Raw genomic sequence first — 24,540 nt, forward strand, 5'->3', positions numbered from 1 at the left:
GGCCCTTCACCACTTACTCCATCTTTTGCCATCTTGAGGGGAGGACAGAAGGTAGGAAGGGAGACAGAAAAGTACCGCATCAACCCAGGGGGGAGTGAGGCCAAACACAGACAGCAACCATGGATCAGCACAGTGGAGAGGGACACGAGGTTGGAAATTTAAAGTCGATTTTATAAACAACTGGAGACTGAAGGAAGGCTTCAAATCTTCGCTTTGAAGGGGGAGGGGGGAGGCAGGCATGGTGGCGAACACCTTTAATCTCAGCTCTCAGGAGGCAGAGGCAAGCAGATCTCAGCGAGTTCAAGGCCAGCCTGGTCCACAGAGCAAGTTCCAGGACAGCCAGAACTCTGTTACACCGTCTTGGGGGATAGGGTGGGAAAGTGGGGTGGGAATATTGTTCAGTGGTAAAGTATGCCCTGGGTTTCATCTCCAGCTCCCGGGGGGGGGGGGACGGCGGGCGAGGATCCCAGAGGACCATCAGTCTAGAGATGGAGAGATGGTCCAACCGTTAAAGCTGTTCTTGCAGAGGACTGGAGTAGGCTTCTCAGCATCCACTTCGGGGAACTCACACCTGCCCAAACAGCAGCTAGCTCCCGGGGGGGCACCGTTATACACACAGCACACACTTACACAGACATAGGCAGACAAAAAAATAAAGCACACCTTAAAAAAAAAAAAAATGCGACCTGGTCAGGTGTGCAAGGGTCAGGTGCAGAAAGCCTGAGCCAGGGTCTGGAAGACTAGAAGAAGTTGATCTGGCAGGAAGGTCTACAAAGGCTTGTGTCGTCGTCCCCCCCCCCCCGATACTGCTGAGTCAGCAGTACACGGGGTCAAGGCTGTGGGCTTGTGTGACCCATCTAAGGAACAAGGCTCTACTCCCTAACCCTAAGCAAGCAGCCGAGACACGGTTTCATTTCTTATAAATTTATTACATAATATTATAATAATTATTATTAATAATAATAATAATATAAGAAACATAGATCTCTGTGGGGTGTATCACAACGTCAGGGTCAGGAGGGCCTCAGGACTGGAGCAGGGGGTGAAAGCCCCCAGATGGAACTCCATACAAAAGGAGGGGTGAAGCAGAACTGACCCTGTAAAGTTAAAAACCCAAATTGAACAGAACCAAAAACCCACAGGTAGATGTGAGACTGTATGTGGCAGTCGGGTGCAGTGACTGCTGCTGTGTGTGACCTGCTCTGTCGGTAGAGGGTTAGTGTGGGTGTGACTCTGTGTCTAGGGGATGGGGTCGGTGGGCCAGGGTGGGGCAGGTGGGCACAGACCGGCGTGCCAAGCCCCTGGGCCATGAAAACATCTGTTTTCTGTCTTTTTTATTTATTTATTTTATTAAAAAAAGCTAGAAATAGAAACAGAAACTTGTGAGTGACGTGGATGGAGCTTAGTCCAGACTCCAAACCCTATGTTTAAAAATGCCCCAGGGCCCCCCACCCCACAGGTCATTGCTGAGTGTGAGGAGTCACAGTAAGGGGGCCAGGGTACCCTCAGGAGTCTCTGCCTCTCTCCAAGGGCTGTTGTCGCCTGATTTTAGTGGTCCCCACAATTCCCTTCGAAGCCCAAAGGGGGTACTGCCTGGAAGGGCCCCTTGAGGCCTCCTGAAGCTGAAGGGATTCACCAAGAAACCCTGCTTAAGCTGGGTGAGGCTCAGGAAGAACAGGCTGAGGAAACAGCAGGACCCAAGAGCAGGACAGCCTTTCTTTGGAGAAGACAGGGCGCGTTCACAGGCACACACCCATGCATGCACCCTGTTCCAGCTTCCACAACCTCCCACCCATCCAGAACAGCCCCCCCCCGCCCCGGGGACCACTCCACAATCAGGCACATACAGGGCACCCATGCGCTCAGCCACACCCAGTTTTCCACAAGCACACAGGCATGCGCACACGTATGTGGCGCACACACACAGGGCAGGAATTGGGGAGTCTTTGGGGTGCGAGGCAGGGAGGCTTCTCTGCTGTAGTTGCCCAAGAAGTGGGAAGGTTAGACCCCTCCTTTGGGAGAGACCCTGTGAAGATGATGGCTGGGGTTGGGTTACCGGGGCCCAGCCCCAGGGCAATAATCTCCCAGGCCACCTGGCCCTGCTAGTGCCCAGCAGGCAATGCCTGCCACCCGTACCCCTGAGCAGCACCTAAAGGGTGGGTGGGGCATACTATAGCTCAGCGAGGGGAGGGGGCTGAGCTGGGGTCCCCAGGGTGGGCTGCCAGGACCCTGGCTAACCCCAGGCCAGCTGGAGTGTCCCCTGCCCTGTATGGGGTGGCAGTGAGGGGCCGGAGATGGAAGACTGGGCAGCTGTGGCGGGGACCAGCGAGAGGACTAGAGGGGAAGAGGGTGGGAACTGTTACAGACAGAGATATTTGTTCCTTTTCTCGTTCCAAATATAGAGTGGATTAAAATATGTAAAACAGGGGGCTCCTTGGCCCCCGTCGAGAACCCCAATGTCTCCCCCCCTCCCCCCGAGTCACCAAGGCGTGTCCTGACCTCGCATGCTGGACTAGGTTCTCCCTCCGGGAGAATGGCCACCAGGAGCTGTGGAGGAGGTGGTCAGGCCAGAGCACCCTGCCCCAACCCCAACCCCCTTCCACCCAGCCCCCCTGGTCCGCGCCCTTACTGTGTGCTGGGTGGGGTTCAGCGGCAGGGGAGGGCACTAAGCAATGTACAGGGCAAGTCTCCAAGCAACAGCAAACAGGACGATTCATGCAACATTCCTGGCCCGGGCGCCGTGGTAGGGGGCGAGCCGAGCCTGCGGCCTGGAGTAGGGGTAGGGGCCCTGCCGGCAGGGCGCAGCAGGAACAGGAGAGGGCGTGGGGCGTCAGCTGCCATCCAGCTGCCTGAGCGCGCGCTCGATGTTCATGCGGTGGCCAACGCGTGTGACGCCCAGCTCCACGAAGTCTTCCTTGGTGAGCGCAGGCAGGTGTGCGCCTTCGATCTCATGGTCCTCGAAGCGGTCTCGGTGCTCGCCTAAGTGGATGCTCTCCAGCCAGTCGCCCACATCGAACTTGCTCCAGAGCTGCAGGGGCTTCTGCTGGAATGGCCGCCGCGGGCCGGGGCTGGGGCCGGAGCCGGGAGAAGGCGAGGGCAGCGGAGATGGCGAGGGGGAGCGGCTGCGCGCACTCACACTTCGCACCACGAAGCGCACTTCCTTGGGTTCGTGCGGGATGGAGAGGCTGGACGACTTGAGGATGGTGGGAGGCGTGAGGCCGAAGGGCCGCCCCGCGCCTCCCACGCCCGCCCCCAGCCCCTCCACCCGCTCCAGCGATGCGGGTTTCACTGGGCTCGGGGCTCGTCTCGCCACGGGGTACCGGCCGCTGGGCCGCACCGAGTAGGAGGCCCCTCCGCCCGGGGCCCCGGGGCTGCGCTGCGCTGAGATGGTGCTCAGCTCACCGAGGCTGCTGAAGAGCCTGCGGAGGGAGAGCGGGTGAGGGCCAGGTGAGGGGTGGAAAGTAAAGTCAGAGTGGACAGAGGGGGGACAGAGCCAGGAGGACTAGAGCTGGAGGAATATTCTGTGGCCACTTTTTCGGGGCCAGTGCCTTGCTCCGGGGGATTCTCACACTGCCTGGAATCTAAGGAGTAAGACTCGACCCCGACACTGCCCTCCATGGAGGCCCCAAGGGCAGTTCACCAAAGGAAAGAGTTTCTCATGGACAAAAGCTGCTTGCCCCTCCCTGCCAGCCTCTAACACAGTCTCCGAGTTCCATCTGTGCTTCCAGCCACAGATGCTCTCGCTGGATTGGAACAGTATCTCTGTTCTCAAGCTTGAAGAAGACCCGGAGCAACCTAGGCCAGTTTTAGGGATGGCTGGGTCAGAGTAAAGGCTGGCAGTGGCACAAGCAAGACTTAACAGGTCCATGAACGCTGGAGACAAACACCAGGCAGGGCTCACACCCACAGAACGTACGAGGCCACAGCACACCACCACAGGACACCTTCCCCACACAGGAGGGCGCACCACAGCAGCAAACCTGACGGACTGACTACATGTGCTGCAGACATGCAGCTGTAATGACAGGAATGCAGGAGCACACAGGCGGACACGCAAAGCTGATGGTTCCTCGCTTTCCAGCCTCGCCTGGCAGGACCCTGGACTTCCAGCCCAGCCACCAGTCTGCCTGGCTGGAGGGAGGCCAGCCTGAGGTGGCTGCCTGAAAGGAAGCCTAGTCCCACAGCCCCTCACTCCCACCTCTACCCCTTACTATGCCCGAGGACAGCCTCGGGAGCTGCCGGTAGCACCAAAGCCCCCACACAGCCATGCAAGAGCAGCCAGGGGCAGCCAGGCACAGCATGTGGACTGCGAGAGGCATGGGATGGGCATGCTCACTTACACAGCCGGCACTCGGGACCACCGCGCAGCTAGACAGAGCAGCCACATGCAGATGGGCAGGAGAGAGCAATGAGAGAGAGTGTTAGCAGGCCAGGCCCACAATGCCTTCAGTCACAACCACACAATGGGCAGCCAGGTTCAGGGACCCCTGTGGGACACTCTATGGAGGCTGGAACTTAGAAGGTAGTTAAGACCCATCTACTTCAGAGGGACCTGGGAAGAGAGAGTCCCTAGGGTAGCTAGGCTAGAAGGCATCTTGGCTTGCCTGCCCTGGAGGAGCTCTCTGGCTCTCTCCACTATGCGGCGCACACCATGAGGGTTGCTTAGCCGCACTGTGCGGTCTGACAGTCTCTCTACTGTCTGCCCAACCTCTCTCCAGCTGCCGTCTCATCCCCAACAACGCCCCCTCTCTCAGGCTGGCCTCAATTTCTGTCCACCCTGTTGCAGGATCGGCAGTACCTATCCCACACCAGCAGGAGTTCCCTCGACACCTCTCTTCCGGTGATGGCTCGGCCATGCAGCACCCCCCTAAAAGGTGTGCTTTTTCTGAAGGCAGAGTGGTAGGTAGATCCAGTCACTGAGAGGTGACTGGTCAGGAGGGCTCTGCCCTAATCAATGAATTAATACACTGATGGGGACTGGTTATGGTGGCACACACCTTTAATCCCAGCACTCAGGAGGCAGAGGCAGGCAGATCTCTGGGAGTTTGAGGCCAGCCTGGTCTATAGAGCAAGCTTCAGGCCAGCCAGGGCTACATGTTGAAACTTCGTCCTCCACGCACACACACACACACCCACCCCAAGAAACCAATAACAATTACAACAATAACGTCAACGATTTCATAATTTGATCATCTTATTCCTTGCCCGTCTTGTCCCTTCTTTCTTCCTGGCTGCCATGAAATGATTCTCCACAACCTCCCCCTCCCCCACTGTGATACTCTCACCAGCAATGGGGCCAAGCAATCACAGACTGAAATCTCTGAGACTGTGAACCAAAATACACCCTCCCTGCTCAGCTTGTTCCTGTGTGGTGAAATCTGTCACCGAGAAAAGAACGCTAACATGGTCCCCTAAGCAGCTTTAAAACTCTTAGCTTGAGCTGTGTGAGATTAATCCTTCCCCGGAGACCTCATTTCCATGCCTTTCGATGGCCTTCTCCTCAGCCTGTCCCTGTTGCTTCCTCCCAACTGCTCAGACCCAGGGCAGAACTTCTTGAAGAAGCCCAACAATACCCCCAACACAAAGATCCCAGGAACATCTGAGGTTTATACGGGGGAACAAACAGGGGAACAAACAGGCAAAGCCTCCAGAAACTTCCGAGCCTGTGGAACCTGGCCTTATGGAGCCGCCTTGGCGTTGGGGCAAAGTGGGTGGCAGCAGAGGTGAAGGGGTGAGGCAGTGCTAGAAGCATAGTTGTGAGGTCAGACTGTGGCCACCCACAGAGTAAAACAAGGCCAGGAAGGTCACCTTCTCTGCTTCTTCCCTGAGCTCACACTGACCCTAGCCTGAGCATCTGGATCACAGAATAGACCTACCCCAAGGCTTGGTTTTCAGCAGCATCCAGATGAAGTGGGGGCGGGGAGGACAAAACAGCTGTAAGGCAGTGCAGTGGGGAGGTTCTGGGTCCAAAGGTCTAAGCTGGGCCAAGTAGCTATACCTGTCTGGATGGCACCTACGCTTTCTTTCCTGGCAGGAGTGACCTGGTGGCCTAGGCTGAGAGCAACCTGGCTTCAGAGGTGCCTAGAGTCCAGAAAACAAGTCTGTAGCCAGTTGTCTACGAGTAGAGAGAGAGCCGGTCATATACCTCAACAAGCTCCACCAGTGCTGGTGATGGCGACAGGCCCAGAGGAGAAGCCCAAGGAAGGGTTATCCTCGGGACTGGTTTTGGTTTCCTGTCCGCCTCTTGGGGGAAAAGCACTTCCCACATTGCAGCCAGGGCAGAAACCCCAGCAGTGTGCTAAGCTGACTTTAACATGTGCGCACACCTCAGCATACCATCTCTGGCTGTTGCCACTGACTGACGCCCTTCTGGCCAGGCTGTGTCGATCACAAGGTCACCTCCCAGGATCGGCTCCCCTCTAAAGGGCTCCTGGCTAGTTCATCCTCTCAGACATCACCGAGGCTGCAGGCAGGAGCCCCTGGGATGACCTGCATCTTTGTAGGGACCCTCTCCTCAGCATCCTCCTTCCTGGATGGCTCCCTCTTTAGTAGTCTGTCCTCTGTCATCTACCCCACGTCTTTGCTATGACTAATAAGCCCAGAAATGCCGTATGTGAAGACCCTTCAGTGTCTTCTGAGCCCAAGGTTTCTACTGGGATCTCTTAACACCTTTTAACATACAGCATGTCCAACCCTGCCTCAGTGAATAGCACCCATACAAAAGGCCTGGGGCTCCTCCGCCTTTTTATCTTCAGGGAACGTCACCAATCCCTCACACTAACCCAGGTCTTCCCTCAGAGTTTCAGGGTCTTTTAGCATCCACCCTCCCTTCCTTTCTTCTCTTCCTTCTTCCTTCCTTTCTCTTTCTTATCCCTCTTCTCTTGCTCCCCCTTACTCTCTGTCAGGGATAGAACCCAGGCCTCATGCATACCAGACAAGCTCTCTACCACTGAGCGACATCCCAACCCTTCACTTCCTTCTCAGCAGCTTTCCTTGACTCCTGGAACCTGGCACAAACTCAGGAATGCAACTCACACTGACAAAACAGATGTCATCCAAAAAAAAAAAAAAAAAAAAAACAAATTAAAAAACCAGCACCCTCCTGTGATTGCCTTACCTCTGTCAGCCCACTGGTACCAACAGTCAAGAAAAGTCCTTACTCAGCCCTGGCCTCTACCTCAGGCCTACTGCCCTTCCACTCATGTGGGTCAGCCAGGTCCAGGCCTGTGGCCTTTGGCAACTTGGAGGCCTCATCATGAGACAATTCTTAGTGGGAACACAGACTAGGCAGGACTCCAGAGCTCCTGCATGTATGCCTCTCTGAGCCTCAGCCTCACTGCTCAGCGCCCGGCCTGTTCAACACTGACAGTGTCCCCGTGCCTCTTCTATGATCCCTTTCCATTCCCTAGGAGAGTCTGGGGCTTTTGAGAATGCCTCTGTGTGATCTGTGCTCGGCCAGGGCACAATGCATCCTATCCCCAGTATCCAACTGCTCTCAAGAACCTTCACGTACGATCTCCTCAGCACACACGTTTTGTCCATACCCTATACACGCAGGCAGAGCCTGTAGCAGACAGACAGGGGAGGGCTTTGTGGAGCAACCTGATTGGAAAGTGGGTCTCCCATGAGATCTCAGCAGCGACCGCAACAGGACACACTTTGACCACCCACACACAAGCATGTGATAATAAAAATAATTTTAAAAGGCACTGAAACGTACTGCAGCAAATATTTCCATAGCTATTTCACCAAGATTAAAAAAAAAAAAAAGATGTGAGGATCACCCAGGTGTAAAATTGAGTCAGCTAGCACACACCTGTGATACCAGCACTTGGGAGGCAAAAGCAGGAGGATTTTAAGCATAAGGCCAAGTTGGGCTACACAGTGAGTTCAGAACCAGCCATAGCTTTATGGGAAGACTCTATCTCAGGTTGGCGAGATGGCTCGGTTAGTGAACACGCTTGCTTGCAGGCAAGCCTGACGGCCTGAGTTCAATCCCTGGGACCCACAAAGTTCAGAGAGTATTAATTCCCATAAGCTATTCTCTGACTTCCACATGTACACCATAAAGTTTGTACAATACGCGCACGCGTGCGCACACACACACACACACACACACACACACACACACACTAAATAAATGTATGTTAAAAAAAAAAAAAAAGGAAAGGTCCCATATCTCAATAAAGCAGAGCAGGAGATGCAGCTCAGTGGCTGACCGTTCACTTAGTATGCACAGGATGAGTTCAACCCCCGGGAACCCTCCCCAGAAAGACCCTGAAAGCCAAGGTAAAAACACCATTGCTGTAGGTTCAAGCCACATGTAAGAGTCAAGTCCAAACATGAGACCCAGAAGACAAATGGAATCAGAGACAGGTGGAGCTCTACAAGTGGACTTTCCAGGTTTGGAGTCCAAAGTGGGTTTTAAATGAACAAATATGATGCAGCCCAAGCCAGGCCTGGGGCTCTCAGCAGACAAAGGACCTGTCCAGCCAAAGCCAGACCTGCTACCTGAAGTGTGCACAGGTAGGACCACACACCTGAGCAGTAGCACCAAGAACAATGTACCTAGCCAACTGCAACCCCAAAACCAACAGTGGCCCCTCTGTAAATAAGCTGATCTACAAGTTACTGAGTTTCTTCCCAGGACACACAGGGAAGTTTAACTTGTCTGCCAAAAAGAAAAAAAAAAAAAGCTCCAGTTGCTGAGCACCTGTGGCTAAAATGTATCATTGCCTGGACTGAGCCATCTGAGAAGGTAGGGTCATTTCCTTCTTGGTGGAATCCATCAAAAGAAGAGAAAGATGAGCCTGGTAGGTAAAAGTTGGGACCCATACACAGACCAAAGATGCAGCTCACGGGTGCCAGGACAGCTCCTGAGAAGGACATGGTCACACCTAGACATCAGAACTTCACACACGTTGGCCACTTCTCTAAGAGGAGGGCTCACTAGTGATTTTATCCCAAAGCAAGACATGAATGCTAGATTCCAGCCCCCGATGGCTACAAGGCCAAAGCCGAGGCACAGCCCTGAGAGACATCAAAGTCAGGGTGTCTACAAAGACCAGATAAGACCAGCTCTGAAATAAGCTAGATGTACACAAAACCACAAGTGCCCCATGCCTGTAGCCAGGAAAGAAAGAATTGTGGCAGGCGGCAGGACACACTCCAGATGGCCATTGCTTCACGCAGGTATGATGGATGATGTGATAGCTCACACTGAGGGGACGGAGGTAGGAGGATCAAAGCTAGCTCAGACTGCAGAGCAAGACCCTGTCTCCAAAATCAAAATCAAATAATAATAATAATATAAAAAAAAAGCCCAAAAGGTAAAAGAAAAGTGAGTGGGAACAGAATGGAATGATGAGCAAATGGAGGAACACAGGGTGCAAGGTGGTTTAGTGACGCAAAGCTGGCTGATGAACACTCGGTATGATTTATCGCTTATCTATCTAAGAAGTGCGTAACCACTGTACCACAAACGTCTGTCTCTGCGATGTGAAGTGACTGGACGCAAACTCAGCGTGTTATTGGAAGGCACTATCAGTGACCAGCAGGTCTTTGTCCACCTGTCCTTCCGTGAAGTTTGCCTTAGGACACCTTTTTAGATTTCAAATCACGACACAGCACTGGCATTAAACTTCCTTCTTTTATTGGCTTAATACATCTTTTTTTTTTTTTTTTTATCAAAACCCTACTCTGGGCTAGGCAATATGCTATGTACTTTTAAGTGACCTTAATTTTCATCAAGAAAAGAGTCAGAAAGAGACAGAGAGGAGATGGTGATGGGGGGGGGGAGACAAAGAAGGGATAAAAGGGTCTGGGTGAGGTTGTTTTAGGATACCCTATCTTTGAGGATCCAGTTCTGTAGACAACGCTGGGCCCCCAGCCACTTGTCCTGACTTGTCCATAGCCACTGTGCCCACTGTTAAGGACACTTTCATCGCTGAACTACTGAGAAAGGCTTTCAAGTTGGAAGAGGCCAAAAAGGGAGAAGGCCCAAGAACAGGACACTAGAAAGACAAGAATGTCCCTGAACCTCTCAAGAGACACAATGTGAGCGTCTCAAGATCCCACTCATCTTTTGGATCCTAAACTGGAAGAGTTGAAACTGGGCAGGCCCCTTCGAATAAGACCTGAAGCCCTTAAGCTGTGCACTGCTCGATACTTTGTGAGCTCTGGCTTCCACAACTGACAGCAAAGGGCCCCTGGGAAACGAGTGGGCAATCAGGAGGTGGCATCCCGCCCAAACCCAGAATAGGAGAACCTTGCAGCAGAGGCAGAAGCAGCATGAGGTGCATAGACAAGAGACTGGCCACAGGCTGGCCAGCTGTCACCAGAGCCCCTGTAGCCCACATGGGAGCTCTGGGAAAGGTTCCCAAAAAAGGGCCTGAGGGATCAACCACAGCTCTGGCAGCTTCTGCCTACAAAATGTAGCAACCTCAGCAGCACGCAGACCCCATTTCAGCACCTCCCCCTCCTCGATCACCACTGGGGGAAAGGATGAACAGGACAAGGAGGGAAAAATAGGTGAGAGAGATGTGTTGATGTGTTGAAGGATCCTAAGAGGTGCCATAACACAAATGTTTCTAGGGCGGAACGTAAGAAATGTGTATCAAGTCCCTGAAGAAAAGGAACCGGCATACTCTGGCCTGAAAAGGAAGCAAGGCAGGAGGCTGCTCCAGGAGAGGTGGCGGCGACCATACGTGGTTCTCAGAAAGAACCAAAATGGAGCCATGGGCCAGCAGACAAAGCTGCTGAGAGGGAAGCACAGCTCAGAGTACAATGTGAGAAGATCCTTAACTAAGGATCCGCTAAGGCGGTTTGAGTTAGAAGCCAGAGTATAAAGTTGCAAGCCTACAGCAGGGCCTGCAGCGGGGCCGGGAGGTCTCATGACATATCTGGGTCTCTCACGGGTACCCAGACCCACTGCCTGTGCCAAAAGGGATGCAGAGAGCAGCTGTACTAAAGAGCCTTCTATCTCAGACTGCAAAGCAAAACCGGACAAAGATAAAAAGGTAGACAGGGAGAACCCGTGCCATGGACAGATGAGAATGGGACAGAATGAGGAAGAACAGAGGGAAGCCTGTAGATGAACAAAAAGGAACAGAAGACAGGGGGACAGACCCCTCCCCACATCACCCTGCTCACCGAGCTGTTGCAATGGGCGACTTCTTAGCAGGGTCCAGCAGGCTGCCCAGGCCACCAACTGGTTCCTCCCCTAAGGAGCGTGTGTCTTTATTCAGCTGCTGCAGACGGGAGCTGAGCTCACTGATCACAGTTGGTTTGTCATCTTCAGGCCCAGGGAGCCCCCGACTCTCCACGGGGTCCCCCCACAGCTTGGACCTTCTCTGGAAGAGGTAGCGAGGGCGGGCAGGCCCAGCAGCAGAAGCCAACCCAGTAGAGGCAGCGTGGTGCTGCTGGGCCATGAGCTCACTGTCCGAGGATTGCTTCAGCAGCGGGTCCCTGAAGGTCACCGGCCCCTTCCCCAGCGGGGACTTGAGCTTGGGCTTGGGAGGCACTGGTGGCTTCTCGAGTAGAAAAGTGTGTCCATCAGCAAAGGAGGTGTGGGTGTCAGTGAGCTCCCCACTCTCCGAGCTCAGGGTGGACATGCTGGACACTGTGGAAATGGTGCTTGTGGTCTCCAGATGGGGGTCACTGGAGCTTCGAGTGTCTGCCTCCTCCACTCCAGAGTCAGCTGCAGACTCAGGGGCAGGGGGCAGCTCGCTGCTGGGCTTCCCTGAGGCCGGGCTGGGTACCGTGGTGGGCAAGGGGCCCGGTCCAGGAGGTGGGGTGGACAGCAGGATCCCGTTGGCAAACTCTTCAGGGGGTGGCACTAGCCCAATGCGGGCTAGCTCCTCCCTGGTCTCCTCGTCGCTAGAGGACAGCTGAGCAGGAGGCAGGTTCACTGCGAATACCAGCTCTGGCTCTTCCTCTGAGCTGCCTTGGCCTGGCCCGGGGTCTGCTGGGATGCTGCCAGGGGGCTGGGCCCGGGGACTTGGCATGGGCTCTGCCACAGCTGTTGCCTGCATGGGGGCTGGGGCCAGCTCCGGAGTACCGGGGCGCTCCTCTTCAGCCCCCAGCCTGTTGGGCTCCTGTCCATTGCTGGTGGCATGCACAACAATGAGGCCAGCTGGTCGCTGCAAGGACGTATCCAAGACGCTGAGGATCATGGATTTCTTGTCCTCTGGTGACTTCCGCTCTTCCCGAGGGGGCTTCTCTGCCTCTCTGCGAGCAGGCACTGGAATCCAGGCCGGGCTCCGAGGGGAGAAGGCTGGGGAGGCCAACGGCCCTCGCTCGGAGTCTCGGGTTTGCACGTCCACAAAGAGGGGTCCAGGGCGGTCAGCATCAGGACTGTGCACAGGTGTAGGGGACCGGGAAGGCGTTTGCGAGGCCAGAGCCCGCTCTCGGGCAGCCAGAGCAAGAGCTAGGGGTGAGCTAGGATCTAAGGGTTTGCCAGTGAGAGGGTGGATGAAGGTGGAGCCCGAGGGCCCAAGGCTGGGGCCACCGACCAATGGCTTCAAAGCAGAGACAGGGGAGGGAAGCAGCAAATCGCGGCCAGTGGTGGCGCCTGTCCCCAGGAGGCGCTCATCAATGGAGCGGGAGGGCTGTAGGGATGGCAGATCCGCGCTGGGAGGGCTGCCTTCGATGGCACCCACAGACAGGAACACAGTGGAACGGCGTCGCTCCTCCAGGCGCCGCTCCTTGCCGGGGCCGGGGCCGGGGCCACCAAAGGCGAGCCCCATGCCTTCTCCGGAGCTGTAGTCGAGGCCACCCGGCCGGGGCCCGCGGTGCGTTGGGGAGGGTTCTCGGGCAAAGCTTCCACCTACTGGGCCCGGGCTACCCACCGCCAGGGCCGCGCGCTCCTGAGCGTCCTCCACCTGAAGCTGCTTCACCAGCGGACTCTTGCGGCGCTGTGGTTTCGACGGAGCAAAGAGGCTGGCACTGAAGGCGCCCAGGTTGGCATAGGGACTATCAGGGCCTGCCGGCCGGGGCCGCCGCTTGGGGCGCTCAGGCGGTGTAGCTGCAGGGGGAGGCCGGGGGACGTCGCCCACCTCTGGCGCCGAGTCCTGCAAGATGATCATGGAGCGTGCACGCTTCTGACGCTCAGGGTAGGGCAGTGGGCCCAGAGGCGTGCCAGAATCATACAGGCCGGCGGCCCCCGCACCCAGGCGAGCCTCCAGGCCCGGCTTGAAGCTGGAGCGCACAGTGTCATAGGCCCGGCCGGGCGGTGGCGGTGGTGAGAAGGTGGGGGGTGGCCCGGAGTCGAAGTAGTAGGGTGCGGGCGGGGGTGGCGGGGCGGTCTGCGGCGGGGGCGGAATGCCACGACCTTCGCGCACTGTGTCCTGCATTGATGTGCTGCGTGGGAAGCGCCCTTCCAGTAGAGATGCCAGCTTCTCATCCTCCCCTGGGGACGGAGGAGCCAGGTAAGTCTGGCAAGGATGCTGGCCATTGAAAGGCCTCTCTGGACCCAGCGCCAGTGGCTTAGTCCTATCCTGTCTCCACACCAGAGTGGCAAAAGCCCCGCCAAGGAAGATGGGATCTGGGCCCATGAAAGGCCAAGGGAGAGAGCAAGAGCTCTAAGCAGGATACCCACACTGCCTGCCAAGTCCTGTGCAGGTAGGGAGCGCTCTGGTGAAGGGTCCAGGAGGAACCCCACCCACAGTGTGGAGGGCTGCTCCTGCAGAGCTTCTGGGACAGGACCCAAACTCTGACTGCCTAGACTGAGGCCAGGATCTCCCCAACCCCTGCGGGCATGGGGCAGACCATGAGAAGACACCAGAAGGGTATCGCAGCCCCCTAAAACTGCTGGAGATCACCTAGGGGTTGGCTAGGGGTTTCCCAAGCAAGGATGAGCAAAGCGACTCAGAAATGCTCAAGCAGGAGTCATCGGAAACCCTGATGGCAACCAGAGATGGAAAGAAAGGTGGTCAGAAAGGACACACGCACCTTCATACACCCAAAGTGAAACGTCAGTGAGGGGATGCCGGATAGTGGTAATGGAGACGTGAATCTGGAAGAACTGACATTGATAGCCAGGGTAGGGGGCTAAGGAACAAGTGGTTCCTTGGAAAGACTATCACGGACAAGCCTACAGGATACTGGGAAGCTGGTACCCTAGCCAGAGGCTAAAATTCAGAGAGCCTGGGTAGGTAGATGGAAGGAAAAATTGATAGGTATGCTAAAGTGGAATTGAAGGCCACACAGCCAAGGCTTGTTAGTTTTCCCCCTAGGGTCTTGTGTTGCCCCAAGGCAAGGTGTAAGCCCCATTTGGGGCTGTCCTCTTCATAGAGTACACTTCACTAAAAATGAACCCCATCCTCTTGTCTAGGGATGTCATTAGGCTAGACCCTTACAGAGCCTCCTGTGTCATTGCAGACACAATGTAGGCGCCTGTGCAGCACCCTACACAGCAAGGCTTGTAAATACAGAGTGTCCCGACCTAAGCAGCAGAAGGCTGGGTAGTGGCACACTGTCTCAGGCTCTGTTGCCTTGGGACTAACAGGGGTAAGTCTGTTGCAAACTTTGGCCTGAATTCCAGCTTCATACAAGTCACCTTTGGGAATCTGTTTCATTACAGGACCCTACCTGGCCCTGTCACAGGGCCATGCATTACAACTCAAGGCTGCAGGGAGCCACACCAAGAAAGATGGCTGAGGTCATCACCGGTATTTCAAGGTCTGCCTAGCTGGCCTTGGGCCTCCTCCTGACGCCACTCCTACACAGCACAGGAACATGTACCGAACATTCAAAAAGCCTGTGTGCTAGGTGAAGCTATGTAGGAAGAACTCGCATAGACCTCAAGGTTACAGAAGGTAGGAATGATGTGTGACAATGAAAGAGGGGGTGGAATTTAATACTAATAGCATGGTAGATTGTGCCTGAAGGTAACAGACAAAAAAGAAAAGAGAAGAAAATCACCTGCCTCCCATGGAGTAGGGGTCTGTGCTAACACCAGACTAACGAAAGACTCTCTCTGCTGCCAGTCTGGGCACTCGCTGTGTACTCAAGACACAGCCTGGATGGAGGGGCCGTTGCTGAAATCAGCTCTTAGCAGCTGTATCCATGTTTACAAACTATAGTTCCGGGATTCCAAGAGCTGTATTATATGCTCAGGGGCACACAGCCAGACAGAACCCGCGGTGGGAGTTCAAGGAGCCTGACAACTCAGCCAATGCTCTTGCTGGCAACTGGCAGTGTGCTAGCCATGGGGAACTAAAGTTGAGGACCGGCTAGCCCACGGGTCAGCTGTATCCAGGTGGGAGGAGCTGCTAGGTTTGCAAGGAAGTTGAGGCCTCCACATTATAACTGATGAACTGACCTAACTGGCCTAACAAGTACATAGGTCTGGATTGACTGTACTCAGTTCTGGGAAAGACCACCCAGGAAGAGTGAGGGCAGATAGACAACAGCGAGTGTGGGAAGATTCATGTCACAGAAAGGGAGCAACAGATCTCTCAGGTGAAGCAGGACAGGGCTGTTGCTGTGGGGACCCTGAGACAACAAGAGCCCACACGGGACCAGTTGGAGGGAGATCAGGTGATAAATGTCCTGCAGAAAGCTTCCTCTGCCAGAGAGATGGACTAGAGAACAGATTCACTGCAAGAGGACATGGGGAAGACAAAAGCTGTGGACCAGGCACAAGACAAGCTTGAACAGAGTTCAAGCTGAACAGAGTTATAAGGTAGGTGAGACAGGAAATAAAGAAACCATGAAGGATGCCCAGGATGCTTGGGAGGGCAGAAAGTGGCATCTCTTGGTTCCACAGTAGCTGCACTCTAGCCAGCTGCCCTTCTCCACCCTCCCAAGGAGGGAAATCCTCCCCGTCAGCCCATGAAGGACTCTCCCACACTTACACCTGTGTTTTTTACACACTGGCCTCTGTCAGACACAATCCGCAGGAAGCCTCTGCTTGCTCTGTTATTCTGAGTATTGAATGCTGCTGCCCCTGTGTGTCTGGACCTCCACGGTCAATCTCCATTTGTACATATACCTTGACACCCACATTATAACTGATGAACTGACCTAACTGGAGACGTGTCACCTTCTAACCAAGACCCAGACCCAGCTTAGAGTAAGCAAGAGTCCCAGGATGGGTAATGGGCACAATCAGAGTTTGGATAACTGTTTGGCTTAAGAACGAACAGGAGGTATAAGCAGGGCACCCATGTGACTTTGGGCAAGCCACTTTAACTCTCCTTAAGTAAAATAAATGACTCCCACACACACATACAATACGGCTACTGTAGGTATTAAATGAACCAGTGTGCACATAAGCACCTCAAGTCTAGCCTGTAACTGGGCTGAGCAGGAGTGTACGCTGATGTGAAACAGATGGTGAGGGTGTATGCGGACAGGTTGGAGAGGTGCGTGGGTCAGTATGTCAAGGAGACTAGGCAGGACTTGTTAGAGATCCTGGCCTAGATTTAGAACAGATAGCCAAGTGTGGAGTACAATGGTGGCCAGGGAAAGATGAAGCTCCACGGTATGACGGACAGAAGGAAAGGAGGCCGAGGACACAGCCTTGAGCTGGCCTACATTTGCGTATGCTGAACAAATGCAGCCAAGAAAGGAGGGGAGAGCAAGAAACTCACCCCCCACAATACTGGCAGTTTCACAGAGGAGGGAGCAAAGAAACGAATGCCAACTAAGGTCAGTGAAAGGGGGAGTGCCCTGAGGCTACTGGTGGCCTTAGTGGGAGCAGCCTCACTCTGGCCACAGCCAGAGACCCAGCTGCACCAAACTCATGAACAATTTATGGGTGACCTTTTGGATATGACCATGAAGGAACGGGGAGAGGATGCTACCTGGAGAGATGGAGTAGGTTCAAGGAGAGAGGAATTTTAGGATGAGAAACTAGACCTGCACTCTGGATGATGAGACAGGGGACAGCTGTCCTGGTGGCAGTTGTTATCTGTGCGAGGCAGAAGTGATGGACAGGAAGAGAAGGACTAAGGGGTACCCAGGGATGGGGAGTGGCAAACTGGGAAAAGGTGTTTCAAAGGTGCCTTCCCATGGTACATCTGTGGGTGGAAGAGCAGCCTCAGACCCATAAACAAAATGGCATCCTTGAACTTCGCAGAGAGATGGGGTCCTCCAACCCTGAACCCACCCACCCCAGCCCAGCCATCCCTAACCCCAAGTGGTCCCTCAGCCCAGCCGTACCTACAGATTTGGTCCGTGGAATCCCCTTCCGCAGAGACCCCGGCAGCTTCTCTGGGCCCGGGAGGCCCTGGCGCTCAAACAATGACTGTGGGGTCAGGGAGGAACATGGAGGTTCCAGGGCACTGGAGCACCCAGTTCTCCATCCAGCCCCACCCATCCTAAGCTAGACCAGACACCCCAAAGGCACTGGTGCCCAGGCTCAGTGGGGGCCTGCATTGTATAGGTAGTAAAATGAACCCAGAATAGAAATTAAGTGCAGACCCTGGGCACAGTCTGAGCAGAGAGGGAGAGAGAACCCATGGGTGCTGGGTGGGATATGAGTTCTAACCAGGGACATGCTGTGTGTGCCATATGCTCAGCAAAGTTGTGGACCCTCATGGCCACAGACTAACAGAATCTGACTAAGGTCAGAGGCACTAAAAGCTTCAACTATAGAAGCGAGCTGAACTACGGCCATTCTGCCGGCTGAGATGGTCCCAACTGTCTCCCAGAGAGGCTACGGAGAGCTCCACCTCTTCTGGAGAAGGGGTCCAAATAAAGAACTCTTACCTCAAAAGAGAGGCGCATGACCCTCTGATCCCCAGGCCCGGACCTGACCATCCCAGAGCCCTGGCCCAAGGCTGGCTTACGCTGATCTCGGCAGGGGTAATCCTCCGGCTGGTGGGCCGCTGCTTGACAGTGGCTGCCCTGGAGTCGGCATCTGCAATGTCTGGCCTCAGGGTCGGCTCCGCAGCAACTGCCAGGATCTCATCCAGCTTCTCTGCACAACCAAAGAGATGCCACCTCAGCCCCAGGGCTGCCTTGGCCTCACTATGCCAGCGACGTAGTACTAACAGGAGCCAACGAACCCTACCCACCCCTAGAGACCCTAGATCTTGCAACAATGCCCCTCAGACCCCAGGACGCAATTCCTCCACCAGCCAAACTCTGTCCCTAAGAAGAGCCTGCGTATCTCTGTGATCACTTTGGAGTGATGACAGTGACTGATCACAGGGTGATCAGACGGGGAGGGGGATAAACCACTTAGACCCATTTCCCTCCATCTCTCACCTCTCCTTTTTGCCCAGCACCTTTTCTCAGCAATTGGCTTATCCTCCACCACAACCCACAGTAAGCTATTTCTAGTTAGACCACTGTCCCAGGGACAGATACTAACATTCAAGCAAGAGATGCTAAATGGGTGAATTATATGATAACCGAAGAATGAACAGGCAAGAGGGGAGATATTTCCTAAAGACCCCAACAGGCTGGGGATCTAAGAGTGGCTCAATACATAACAGGAGGCCACAGCTCCCTCCTCCTCCTCCACACAGGAAGGCAGCTCCAGTGGGGCGGGAGGTGAGGAAAGAGGAGAGATAGTAGTGTGGAAAGGATTCTCCTCTCTGAAAGCCTACCCAAACTCCTCAGACCTCAGATCCATTTAAGGCTGATGCCTAAGAAGGGCTTGGTGGAGAGGCACCAGGTGGCTCTGGGCAGCTTCTTGTCACGTCCGTTATAAGATGAGAAGCTCAGTGGAGTCATATTTTTTTTTTATTAAAGTTGCTGTTCTTAAAATGGGACTTTGGGGGCCGTGAAGATAAAGCACTTGCTGAACAAGCATGAAGACCTGAGTTCAGACTCCCAACACCCACATAAAAAGCTGAGCAAGGGAGTGTATGCCTGTGACCTCAGCACCAGGAAGCGGAGACAGACAGATGTCCTTGGGACTCACTGGCCAGCCAGTCTAGTCAAAACGGGAAGCTCTGGATTCAGGGAGAGAGAGCCTGTCTCAAAGGGTGAGATGGAGAATGATCTGAGGAAGACGCTCAGCAGGATGGACCTCTCACCTACAGGCGTGCATGAACAGGTGCACACGCACATACTTACACACACCACACCCTCCCCTCAGAAGAAAGAAAAGTGGTACTTTTAGCTTATATAAAAAAAAAAGAAAAAGTACAAAATCCATGTATGATGGTTCCTGTCAACCTGACGCAGAACTCAATCACCTAGGAGACCAGCCTCCAGATATACCCGGGAGGGGCTTTCCTGACTGTGTTAACTGATGTGGGAAGGCCCACCCTAAATCCGGTAGCACCATTCCCTGAGCTAGGATCCCAGGCTGCTTAAAAAGGAAAACAAAAAACAAAACTGAGCTTAGCAAGAAAATTCATCATTCTCTCCTTCCCATCGAGGGATGGAAAAGCCCCCAAACTGAGAGCCAAATAAGCTCCTTCCTCAAGCATCTTACTTCATTGTACTTTATCACGGCAGCAGGAAAAGTAGCTGGAGGCCCCTGGAATCCCACTCTTTGGGAGACTGAGGCAAGATTACAAGTTTGAGGTCAGACTGAACTACAAAGCGAAACCATTTCAGCAGGGGAAAGGGTTTTGGAAACCTTTCAAGTGTGTAAAGGCTGTCTGAGATATGGTTACATAACCCTTGCCAAGTCCACTCGGGGTCACTGCTCAGTGAACACTAGAGGTGAGAAGCAGTGCTTTCGTCTGCCTGACTGCTACACTAGCCTTCTCACTGGGCAGCCTGGGCTCCACCCGTCCCCAGACCATCTTCAGCTCTGGAAGGTTGTCCCCACCATCAGGGGACACTTGTCCTTCCACTCTCAAAGCACCGTGGCTGAAGAGCTTCTACGGTCAGCCTGGAGAGCTCCTAGTCTTTCCAAACCCAACTCCCAGCTGCTCACCAGCACCTACTGCTCCTATGCTACTTAACAGTTGCTGCGTAGAAGAAAATTCACTACTGAGGCTATCTTAAGTAGCCTATTCAGACCTCCCGCCTTGTACACTGACTCTGTTCGGATGTATACCTCTGAGAGCCGGTGCCTTCAATGGATAAGACAGTCATAAACTGCATCTATGCCATACAGGCCTAGGGGAAATTAGGACAAGGAAGCCCACAACCACACTGGCCAATGACACTGAGGACACAGTCAGGGCATGGACCTTATCTTCCCAAACAATTCATGGGTTCCTCAGAAAGAGAATATACTGTCCCAGTGGCGCCCTGACAACACAGTACTTTGCCAGCAAAACAGGTTCCCACTGTAGAGAAATTTGTAGGGCACAAGCACAGTTTCCAGTACTACCAGCTAACAGTACAGAGGCTACAGATGGAAAAGGCCTTCTGATTTGTCTTTATAATGAAACGAATAACTTCCTTTGGAAAGGTGAAATCACCACCCTGGCCAAGTCCTTGGTGATGTTCAGAACGTGCCAAGTTTCACATGCCTATCACAGTACCCTATCATTGTACTCCTGTTTCCCAGGAACAAAAATGATGCACAGAGATCACGGGCCCTTTCTGCCACACCACCCAGAAACTGCAGAAGACAGAAGGGGAAAGAGAAGCCTGTGACACACTGGTGACGTCTCCTACCAAGGCACACTGTCACCTGAGCCCCAGACTTAAGAGGAAAAAAAAAATACAAAAGAAACCTCCTCCAAGAGAGTCAAGCAGTTTACACACAAAATTTAGAAAAGCAACTGTTAAGGGTAGTATTTCACTAGTGCTGAGGCCAAGCAAGAATTATTTCCAAGAGGAAGAATTTAAGAATTCTGTATATGAAAAACTGAACACTTTTTCCCCAACATAAATTCACAACTAAATTAGAAAAACATAATCCTAAATTGTTTTAGATATTTTTTAAATGAAATAAAATCCCTGAGGAACCAAGTATAGGCATTCCCACCAGCCTTCGAAGGGGCCATCTGGGTGCCTGGCAGAGTGTGTTGGGAATCCAAGCAGGGATGAGAAGAAGGGAGGGCCTGAGGAAGTGACAAATCAGCCATTTCTCCTATAGCTGGGAGAAATGCATCCTGGGAGCCCTACTATTACAGAGCTAGAAAACAGATCTTATGGAGATTGGGGGTTGCTTACTGGTCCTGTGCTGAGAGCTAAAGAGAGCCCCCCTGCCCAGGCAAAGCCCAGTGCATCAGAAAGAAGTAAGAGGCAGGGACTGTGGGGAGGATGCTGGATGCACAAATGTACGCACCGGACGGAGGCTATGGGTAGATCTGAGCCTGACTCTCGTCCTCTCAAGAGGCAGAGGAAACAGTAGAAGCCAGGTAAGATTTCCCCCGATGCTAGACCTCACTACCCAGCCCAGGCCCTGGGTGTCTCTCGCCCCACATGGACACTGTGTCCCCTGCTGCCATGCTGGACACACAAGTCATATGAGAAAGAGGCTCAAAGGACACTGAAGAGAGGACAGTAAAGTCAACAGCCTGGATGGGGGAAGGGGGCAATCTAAGGGGGAGTCCAGCTCCCTTCCCAGTACCACCAGATTCAAACCCTATTCGGAAGCAGCTCTGCTCTGGGCTCAATTCTACAGCTCACAAACATGAAAGTGGCTTAGGCAAAGGAAAGGACAGAAGATACAGCACAGGGCAGAGCCAAACACCCTGATACCACCTTCCCAATACAGCCCTGGCACCCACCTGGCTCCCCTAAGTTCCATGGCCTGATTCTCAGATACCATCCTCTCCCCGACTCTGGGCCATGACATTTGCAGGAGCCCCCACCAGGAGTTCTCCCACCTTCTCCCATACCAGACTATCTTCCTACGTCACATCCCCTAGCTCACCTGAATCCACAAGGGCTATGGTTGTGCTCCCTCTATTAATTCCAATGATACTGCTGGGAACCCCGCATTTACACTTTCAGGGTCCTTCCCCATGTCACTACCAGATCCCCAGGCAGGAACACTCTGACTTGGACTGGAGCCTCTTCACACACCAGTACCCCTTGGTAGGGACAGGCAAGCCAGGCCTTATTAATACAGCAGTGGACTTACCCCCTTTTCTCCTCCGAATGGAAGCTTAGAATTGAAAAACAGAGCAAAGGGGGTTAAGAGGAAGACTTAATGGCATGGTCCCTGGGCCACTCCTCACAACGGTTTCTGCACCCTGTCCTCTCCACCCCCAGCTCCCCAACAACCAGGCCCCACAAATCTGCTGCCATCTATATCTCCTTCTCAAACCAGGAGCGCAAGCCTACCAATGCTCTAAATCTCTAGAAGAGAACAAGCAGAAGCAGGAATATACACTGCGCATGCATGCACACTTACAGGCATATGCGCGCGCACACACACACACACGTGCACGCATGCACACACGGAGATATGCACAATTAAACTGTAGTACTTGGGGCAGCCAAATGTCCGTTCAGAACAAAGATGTAACTATAAAAGACAGAGTTCTGAGTCCACTATGAACCAAGGTGGTCACCTAGGAGCCTTCTGTACTGAGACCTTTGCAGTACTGCAGATGGAGCCTGGGGCCTTGAACACGCTGGGCAAACACCCCACTACTGACACGCTCTTCCATATGCCAACACAGGTTTGTAGCAGGAAGTAGGTTACAATTTTGGTAAAGACATATTTTCTAGACTAAGACAGTAGCAGGGACCTACCCTGACCTCTTGTCATAAAAATAAGACCCAAAAATCATGGGAAGTCTTCATTTTGCCTAAATAAACAGGACTAGCCTGACCACACTAGGTCCCTGACACGGGACTCCATTAACCAGTGTCCCTGATTCAAGCTGAGCATATGTGTACTTGGTAAAGGAGCCCCGGACCAGAAAGAGAGTAAGGAAAGGAGTTATTTGTACTAATTCCCTCTCCCCATCCCCATCCCTTTTTTTTTTTTTTTTTTTTTTTTTTGATACAGTCCTACAACCTAGGTAAGACTGACCTTGGACTCACTTCTGACAGGCTTGGAACTCACAGCAATCCTCCTGCCTCAACCTCCTGAGTGGTAGGTGTGTGCCATACCACAGGATCCTCCTGCTGATCTCTGCCAGACACCACCACTCTCATTTTATTCAATTAGTTCATTCAATTTGGATCAGTCTCTGCTCACTCCATTAGTTCCCAGAAACGCGTCCCTCTCCTTTCTCCTACATCGCCTTGCCTAATCCTCTACATGGCAGGAGCCTCAACCCCGGCACCCACTTCCCCTTTACATCACTGTTTTTTTTTTTTCTTTCGGTGTTCAGGTTATCTCTTTGATGAACATGGCTCCTACAGGGTCCCATCAGTGACTGGCAGGATAGACATGTTCGTAACAGTGGCGACTCAACGTGTCTACCTTTTAAGAACCCAAACAAACCCAGGCACGGCAGCACATGCCTGTCATCCCAGAACTCAAGAGGCACGGGCAGTTCAACAGCAGACTGCAGAATAACCCTGTCTCAGACAAACAAAAAGAACAAACAGTGGATTGTGGGATCTTCTTTTGGGTACTTAGAGAACTCTACGTTGGTCTGTCTTCCTCAAATCAGGCAGAATACCCAGAAGGACCAGGTCGCATCCCAAGAGGTTGTCTTTGTGACTGGGCAGTTTATTGAGCCCCCGACTTTGGTCTTTCTCTAAACATGGTGCCATTTAGAACCTGGTTCCAGTTTCAATAGCTATGACCCTGGGCCAGAACTGTAGGCAGAGGCTCCAGCTGAGCTACCCCACACCCCATCCAGCCTCTGCTCAAGAAATAACACGATACCCTTCTCCTCTGGCCCACCAAGGTCTGTGATGTAACTGTAGTGGCCCTCGCACAAGGCTTCTGGAGCAGAGGGGAAGATTCAACTCTTCTGCTTCCATCTCTACATGCAAAAGCCAGGGCCAGAAGGAGCTCTTCCGCTCTCACGGCGGTGTCTCTAGGTTCCGGATAAATAACACCTCTTTGTGCAGAATAGGAAGCACCTGCTTGGCCTGGTTATGGAGCAGCTTCTAGCAAGACACTCTGGGACTCTGCACTAAGGTCCAATGGGACCCAGCTGTCTACCATACTGGTTTAGTGATCTATGTCATAGGTCTGTTCTCTATGGCCAGCCTGGGTTAGATTAGACCCTAGAGCCAGAAGTCTGCTGGTATCTCTGCTCACTGTGGTCAACCAGTTTGGCTAGGATGTGCAAGTACATGGAAAGGTATCTTCACCCCATCTTTTCACCATCTTCCGCCTTCTCTCAGAGCTGATGAAAGGCTAAAGGCAAACCATCACTCACTTCTAAGCCAAATGGCTCCCTCTACTGGCTCTGGTATTTTTAAAGATTTTTTTTCCCCCTGCTTGTCCATGGTATTCTGAAGTTTTACTCTGACAGACCATATTTATTTGTGACATAGTTCTTCAGAACGGAGTCTTACATTTCTGTTTACTTTTGGGAAATCCTCAGGCTTCCTCCTATCTCTTTCTGGAATTCCTAGCAGTAGATGTTAAGGCTCCCTCACTTGCTCATGTATCCCATAACTGGTCCTTGATGTCCACCTCATCAGCTTCCTAAGCCATTCCGGGTAGTCTCAGATTGATCTTCTCACTCACTGCTGTTTCTTTCAGTGACTCCTGAATACTATGAATCCAAGCCACAGACTCTTCTCTGTGTA

General features: G+C 53.2%; 1 protein-coding gene across 4 annotated transcripts in view; it reads right to left on the reverse strand.

Annotated features, from left to right (window-relative positions):
• Positions 1-908: 908 nt before the first annotated feature.
• The window catches only part of Shank3 (SH3 and multiple ankyrin repeat domains 3), a 56,645-nt gene continuing 33,013 nt past the window's right edge, over positions 909-24,540 (reverse strand). The window contains exons 18-23 of one of the 4 annotated variants that reach the window (XM_021664323.2): positions 21,956-21,979; positions 17,796-17,926; positions 17,167-17,251; positions 11,152-13,408; positions 4,341-4,368; positions 3,258-3,419 (exon numbers count right to left, since the gene is read on the reverse strand). In XM_021664323.2, the coding sequence (XP_021519998.2) occupies positions 3,399-3,419; positions 4,341-4,368; positions 11,152-13,408; positions 17,167-17,251; positions 17,796-17,926; positions 21,956-21,979 (2,546 nt within the window). In that variant the 3' untranslated portion in view covers positions 3,258-3,398. Of the gene's footprint in view, positions 3,420-4,340; positions 4,369-11,151; positions 13,409-17,166; positions 17,252-17,795; positions 17,927-21,955; positions 21,980-24,540 lie in introns of all 4 variants that reach the window. The other 3 variants (XM_021664318.2, XM_021664321.2, XM_021664319.2) reach the window with 3 other exon arrangements.

This window comes from Meriones unguiculatus, chromosome 8 (assembly GCF_030254825.1).
Source record: "Meriones unguiculatus strain TT.TT164.6M chromosome 8, Bangor_MerUng_6.1, whole genome shotgun sequence".
Lineage (NCBI taxonomy): Eukaryota > Metazoa > Chordata > Mammalia > Rodentia > Muridae > Meriones > Meriones unguiculatus.